This window comes from Scylla paramamosain, chromosome 15, assembly GCF_035594125.1.
Source record: "Scylla paramamosain isolate STU-SP2022 chromosome 15, ASM3559412v1, whole genome shotgun sequence".
Classification (NCBI taxonomy): domain Eukaryota; kingdom Metazoa; phylum Arthropoda; class Malacostraca; order Decapoda; family Portunidae; genus Scylla; species Scylla paramamosain.
Window position 1 is genome coordinate 25,576,012 of NC_087165.1, and position 7,500 is coordinate 25,583,511.

Sequence of the window (7,500 nt, forward strand, 5' to 3'; positions counted from 1 at the left end):
GAATAGGTTAGGTTTGGTTTGGTTTGGTTTGGTAAGGTCTAGTTAAATTAGATAAGATTAAGTTAGGTTAGGTTAGGTTAAATTAAATCAGGTAAGGTTTGGTCTGGTTAGGTAAGGTCTGGTTAGGTTAGATTAGGTCAAATTTGGTTAGGTTAGGCTTGGTTAAATTAAATAAGGTTTGGTTAGATTAGGTTAGGTTAGGTAAGGTCTGCTTAGGTTAAAATAGGTTACGTTAGATTAGGTAAGGCTTGGTTAGGTTAGAATAAGTTTGATTTGGTTAGGTAAGGTCTGGTTAGGTTAGATTAGATTAAGTTAGGTTAGGTTAGGCATGGTTAGATTAAATAAGGTTTGTTTACGTTAAATTAAATCAGGTAAGGTTTGGTTAAGTTAGATTAGGTTAAATTAGATTAGGTTAGGCTTGGTTAGGTTAAATAATGTTCAGTTAGGTTAGATTAAGTTAAGTGAAATCTTGTAAGGTCTGGTTAGGTAAGGTTTGGTTAGGTTAGATTAGGTTAAATTAAATCAGGTGAGGTTTGGTTAGGTTAGGTATAGTTTAGTTAGGTTAGGTTAGGTTAACGTAAGCAAAATGTGCATCTGCTCTACTGAGTAATATTGCTACAAATTACTGTGTAACATCTCTGTAGGTGTGTGTATGGGGTCTTTGGATGCACATAGGTGATGGGAGGGTTTAAAGAAGCCTATTGTGTGACCTCTAAGACCCTGGTGTGTGTGTGTGTGTGTGTGTGTGTGTGTGTGTGTGTGTGTGTGTGTGTGTGTGTGTGTGTGTGTGTGTGTGTGTGTGTGCTCCCGTGACACGTTCAGTAACCCACAAGAGATGGTTACGTCAAGAAGTAATATTATATTAAGCCTTGCAGAGCGACTACATGGGAGCCAGGATTTGCGGCACTAAGGCACCGAAGGACAGAGCAGAATATTCAGACAACGACGTGACCAGCCGGCCCACGAGTAGGCCTAGGAAGTGTCTGGTCACCTCCCGTGCCTGCTTGTGTTGTGGACTCAAGAAAATACAATATGTTTTTTTTTTTTCTTACCCTGTTCTATGTGACTGTTGATCCACATTGAGGCAGACGTGCTCAGGATTCCAGACACAACCCCTGATGCTCGCTACCCCTCCTTCAACGGTTATCTGAAAATTAATCAGTTTGTTTAACAGGGTTCAGATACACAGGCTAGCGCATCAACACTTTACTGCGTCCCTGAGTCAACTGCCGGGTATGTGTAGAGATGCATGGTGCCAGAATCGCCAGCTTAGTTTTTTATATATAATGAACAAATAAATAAATAAATAAATAAATAAAAAGGTCATGTCTCTATTTTGTATGGGTGACTGAAGAAACTGATAATTCCTTATAATTAAGTATACAAGTGTTGATGACACAGCCTTAACACAAAGTACTCTTTTTTTTTTGTTATCCTTTCAATGAGGCAAGAAAGTGTACAGGTCCATACTATTAAATCTGAACCGCAATCAACACAAAAGATTTCAACGCCAGCCTACACACCCACACGGCACCCCACATAGGCCTAACCTTCCTACCTACCTGCTTCATCCAATATGCTACAGAATATTTACCAATACCAACAATATTCAACAGAACTGTGCAGCAAATATGTGGTTGAATATTTGGTGTTAATTAAAAAGACACACATCAATAGCACTTCCAAGGTGTACTAAGCTTGTGACACGTTTACTGTCCACCACAAGTACACCACTTCTATAACTTCTATAACCCTACTGAACACACTAATACACACATATATATCACAAGAGAACAGTGAGCCAGTAATAACAAAATTGGTACATACCTTCTGTGTCCTCTGCCAAGGTCTTCCTCACTCTGAATGTCCCAGGCAACGTCACCTCTTCCTGCCAGGGTTCGGTCACCAACATAGTCATCTGGAAGGCAAAAATGAGATGAATAATATAACTTTGGGGGCCACCACTAAATCTGCTATTAACATATCTATATTATTTCTATCTTTTTAATTTAATGAGAAGGGTCACCTGGTCTGCTAATCTGTAAACACAACACACAAGCCAGCTGGACAATGTACCTCCCCATTTCACCTATACAGACACCTCTTACAAGCTTGGGGGTCACCACTAAGTCTGCCATTAACATATCGGTAAATTTATAGTTTAAGCCAATGTCCCCAATCTCTAACCTAACCTAACCTAACCAATCTCTAACCTAACCTAACCTAACGTAGTGTGTAATGGCTTAAACTACAATGAAACCAACATATATTATTTCTATCTCTTTAATCTGCTGACCTAACTAAACTAACCTTGCTTCCCCAAAATGCAGATAAACCTTTAAAATTTACCATCAGACATTATATAATCGCATTTATCCACAGTTCAAATTACAGTAAGACCGATTTTAATGAGAAGGGTCACCTGGTCACCTACTCTGTAAACACAACACACTGGGCAGCTGGATGGAGCACTAGTAGTTATATAGGACCAGGAAAATTCTGAAGGCACGCCACTTAAATATTTAGCAATGCAGAAAAAGTTGTATTAAGATGAGCACTTTTCAGATTGACACGAAAATTCAGTAATATTGATGTTTTCTGCATTCCAGAGAGAGTTTTAAGGGTAAGATAAGTTATAATAAGCCAACAGCAAGGAAAAAAAGGGATGGTGTTTTATTAGCGATAAATTTGTTTGTGCCCAGAAAATTATGTAAGATGGTTTTAGTACTCACCAAACACTGGAGTCGAAAACAATTCCATATTTTCACCTCTCCCCAAGTCTCTCGGTACATATCTGCACTCATCTATCGCTCAAATTAATCTGTGTTTATATATTAACAGTTACTGATAGTAAAATCCAAGTGACGAAGTGTTACAGCGTTAAGAAAGACGTATAAATAACCAAGACATTCCTGCTTGCCTTCTAAATTGAATGGCCGGTCTGGTGTATAAACAACAGACACTTTCTCTCCTTCGCCTCAATATAAACAAAAGAGCATCGGTTCTTGGAAAAATTAAGGTTTGAATACTATATGATACACGATTGGAACCCTCTATACTAACATAAGAGTTTTTAAGAGTTTATCTTTTACTTTTCTTCTTTGAACTTTAAAACCGCCAATTTTGCTGTCATTTCTATATGGTCTTTGATATAATTATATAATGTGAAGAAAATAAGAATATAGGGAAAGTTGTAGGCAGCCATTAGCCCATAAACATGACAATCCCTGTATGAAATATGCCTGCCTATTTCCACTCGTTATCTCCTTCTACAAGTATTAGTTTATTTAGTTAACCATAGAACCAAGTTATAAAACATTCTTTGTCCACATTTTCTATGCTATTTATAATTCTAAAGGTGTTTATTAATTCTCTCTCTCTCTCTCTCTCTCTCTCTCTCTCTCCTATTTTTAAGGATATGAGTTTCCAACATCCTAATCTCTCTTCATAGAGATGTTTTTTTTTTTCAACTCTGGGACATTCTTAATGACTGTTCTTTGTACTCTTTCTAATTTTATAATATTCTAATTTTATAATATTCCTCTTTATATGAGACCACATCACTGCCACTTATTCCAATCTTGGTCTTATCATGGAAATCAACAACTTTTTTTATCATTCCTTCATCTAAATATGAGAATGCCATTCTTATTCTTTTTTTAACAAATTCATCGTCTCTCCAGTAATTTTATTAGTGTGTCTGTCTGGAGTCAAAGTAACTCGCATCTTGTTCAATCACCATGATGCACAGTTGCCATGATGAACTGCACACTGGAATTAATCAGGTTTCTTGTCACTTTTTAACGGGAAAAATGCATTTGAGAACCCACACAGGTTTTTCAAATGTGTTTTTTACGTTTCTAGTGACAGATTAAAACGATTTCTGCATTTTTAACAGAAGAAATGCATTTGAGAATCCACACAGGTTTTTCAGATGTTTTTTTTTACGGTTCTATTGACAGATTAATATGATTTATGTATTTCTAAAAGGATAAATGCATCTGAGAACCAGGCTAATCATGTTTGTGGCATTTAAAAGAAGCGCTTCAGAGGACATAGCTATAAATAGTAATTTTATTTATTTATTTATTTTATTTTTTTCCTGTCATTGGCATTAATATATTAGAGCTGGTCCGTTTGCTGGCTTGAGTAAGTAAAGTTATATATTGTGTTTTGAGTTTTATTTAAAATATCGATGTTTTTCTCTTTAATTTGTTGTTAATGTTTTTTTAAATGCTTGGCAAGTCTCTCTCTCTCTCTCTCTCCTACGATCGTCCGAGGACAGTAGGTGATTAACACATTCACAGTCTACCAATCTGTGTTAAAATCTAAACACTTTTGAGGCAGAGAATTTTATTAATGTATTTATTCTTACAAATTACAACTTAAAAAACGATAAATAAAGAATTTGAGTAGGTGTTTCAAAGAGTTTTAACAAATTGCTTGGTGGTGGTGGTGGTGGTAGTGGTGGTAGAACAAAACTTAAATATCTTTCTCTGTGTGTGTGTGTGTGTGTGTGTGTGTGTGTGTGTGATTATTGTGGAAGTTACTGGGTTTTCATGATTTCAGTGACAGTTTGAGAGAGAGAGAGAGAGAGAGAGAGAGAGAGAGAGAGAGAGAGAGAGAGAGAGAGAGAGAGAGAGAGAGAGAGAGAGAGAGAGAGAGAGAGAGAGAGAGAGAGAGAGAAACTTTGAGGACCTGATTAATGTGGCCTTTGAAAAAAATAAATAAATAAATAAAAGTCCAGGGACACACACACACACACACACACACACACACACACACACACACACACACACACACACACACACACACACCTGTAGGGCATATCAAGGTGACAGTCAGTTCTTGTCAGTATCTTGAAGTCAGCAGTGTTCCATTGAGAACCCTTTGAGTCTGGAAGAAAAACAAACTCATTAATTAAACTCCCACCATTACTGACAACTTCATACTAATTACAGACACACGGAACAAGATAACAGTGTCAGTTTATGGGCACGAACACACAGAGGAGAGGTGGAGAGTGTCAGGAGAACAGGAACAGCTGACAGAATAATGGACACACTGAAAAAACAAGCTTGTAATGGGTGTCAGTCTGCAAGGCTTACAAAAACAACCTTTGCAGAATATTAAGGAATGGTGGTCACCCAAAAAAACATACCTCTCTCTCTCTCTCTCTCTCTGGGTGTTAACTTATCAGAGAGAGAGAGAGAGAGAGAGAGAGAGAGAGAGAGAGAGAGAGAGAGAGAGAGAGAGAGAGAGAGAGAGAGAGAGAGAGAGAGAGAGAGAGAGAGAGAGAGAGAGAGAGAGAGAGAGATGGTTATGTTAGGTAATACTTAGTTACATAGATTGAGATAGAGAGATAGATAAATGGTTGAACAGATAGTTAAATAGACTGAGAGATAGAGAGATACATGGTTAGATTAGGTAAATATAGACATTGAGAGATAAGCAGAGATAGGCCTAGTTAGGTTAGGTCCAGCAGATACTTAGATAAACGGGTAGACTGAGAGATTAATAGATAGACAAAATAATATAGATAAATAAGCACAGCCTGCAAAACTATCACTAACATTATGAATAACCCCTTGAACACCCTAACAATTAAAAAAAAATCATTAAAATACCACAAATGAGGCAATTAGACATTCAACAAACAAATTCTTCTATCTGTCTATGTCTAAACTTTGTAAAAATAAAAAAAGACTTTAAATATGTGTGGCCAGCTGTAGTAGTAGTAGTAGTAGTAGTAGTAGTAGTAGTACTAGTAGTAGTAGTAGTAGTAGTAGTAGTAGTAGCAGTAGCAGCAGCAGCCTTTCCACTAGGGATTGAGAGAGCTATTAAGGTGAAAGATAGGTGTCTGATTCACCTGATGTCACCTGGAAGGCTATGAACAACAGAAAAATCACTGGAATACACAGACAGACAGACAGACAGACAGACAGACCAATGACAGAAAGAGACAGACAGATGGAGACAAACTAAACAGATAGATAGATAGTGAAATGACCACACAAAACACACACACACACACACACACACACACACACACACACACACACACACACACACCTGTTGAACACAGTAAGATGCCAGCCAGTTCTTGTCAGTATCTGATCCTTGACACTCTTGGGAATCCTTTGACTCTGAGAAAAGAGAAACATTCATTAATTAAATGCCCACCATCACTGACCATTCCATACTAATTAAATACACAAAAAACAAGATAATACTAATAATTTATGAGTACAGAGACAACAGGTGGAGAGTCTGAGGTGAGGAACAGCTGAGAATAATAGATGCACTGAAAGTCAACCTTGTAATTGTGAATAAGGCACTTTTGATTGTGAACGAGGAAGGTTTAGATACAAACACTGAAAAAAAAGCTTATCTCTCTCTCTCTCTCTCTCTCTCTCTCTCTCTCAGCCTACTTCTGTGAGGGAGGGAAAAGGCCATCAGGGGGATGATTCTGTAGTATTTTTGGTGTTTTGGAGATAGTCTAGGTAGTGAGGAAGAGTTGAGATGTAGAAATTAATGGATCACAAAGAAAAAGCATCAATATATTCAGATTAATCAAGAGTGATACAAGACATCCACCACTATAATATCACCAGTAGGCAAGACATTCACTGTGATGATGACACAAACCACAAGGTCTACAGCAATGTGGCACTAACCCATGTCAGCTTGAAGGCAGAGTCTGTAGCAAGCTTCACTTCAAAGGCAGGAACTTGTGGTGCCATTGCAGGTGTCTTGTTAAACTGTCCCCTGGTGTTCTTGGCAAATATGCAACACTTCTTCAGGTATTTCCTCTCCTCCCACCTGCATCTCACAATGAGTTGAGAGGTGATAAATATATAAATACACAAACAAAAAGATAAAACCATAGATTAGGGCAGCAGATTAGGCTGGTGTAGACTGGTGATGACATCTCAAGAGACAACTGGTGTTTCGGGTGTTTCGGGGTGTTCCGACGTGTCACAAGGGCGCCAGAAGTATTTGGTAATTACCTGCGGGTCGATGGCAGCCTGCAGTCATCACCGCTAATCCTTCCTGCATTTCTGAAGCTTTCCCTACTCAAATTCCACCTCCTGAAATGATTCGGTTAGGTTACATTAGGCTGTGTCTGTAATAAGGGACCACACCTGTACATGAGGTCTGATCACGGCCAAATATAACTAATGTTTCTTCAACACTTTCACTTTTAATAATATTTCATGAACAGCAGTGAAAGAAAAAACATTAAGAGGAGGAGGAGGAGGAGGAGGAGGAGGAGGAGGAGGAGGAGGAGGAGGAGGAATAAGACATACAAGGAAACAGGAATAATAGAAGGAATACAAGGGGGAGGAGAAGGAGGAGGAAGAGTAACAGGTGATAGACTGAGTAAGAGGAGGAGGAGGAGGAGGAGGAGGAGGAGGAGGAGGAGGAGGAGGAGGAGGAGGAAAATGAGACTTAGGACAGCTAAAACATACATTAATGCAAGCAAGCAAGCAAACACAC

The 7,500-nt window shown here is 38.2% G+C and overlaps 1 protein-coding gene across 19 annotated transcripts in view; it reads right to left on the bottom strand.

The window, feature by feature from the left end:
- LOC135107738 (uncharacterized) overlaps positions 1–7,500 on the bottom strand; it is a 63,005-nt gene that overhangs the window by 20,657 nt on the left and 34,848 nt on the right. For 5 of the 19 annotated variants that reach the window (XM_064018034.1, XM_064018033.1, XM_064018035.1 and 2 more), the window contains 4 exons: positions 7,011–7,091; positions 6,678–6,828; positions 6,073–6,146; positions 4,587–4,896 (listed from right to left, as the gene is read on the bottom strand). The exons of 12 other annotated variants lie outside the window; for them this stretch is intronic. In XM_064018034.1, the coding sequence (XP_063874104.1) occupies positions 4,866–4,896; positions 6,073–6,146; positions 6,678–6,828; positions 7,011–7,091 (337 nt within the window). In that variant the 3' untranslated portion in view covers positions 4,587–4,865. Of the gene's footprint in view, positions 1–1,052; positions 1,148–1,827; positions 1,919–4,586; positions 4,897–6,072; positions 6,147–6,677; positions 6,829–7,010; positions 7,092–7,500 lie in introns of those variants that run through there. 2 more of the 19 variants (XM_064018039.1, XM_064018038.1) reach the window with 2 other exon arrangements.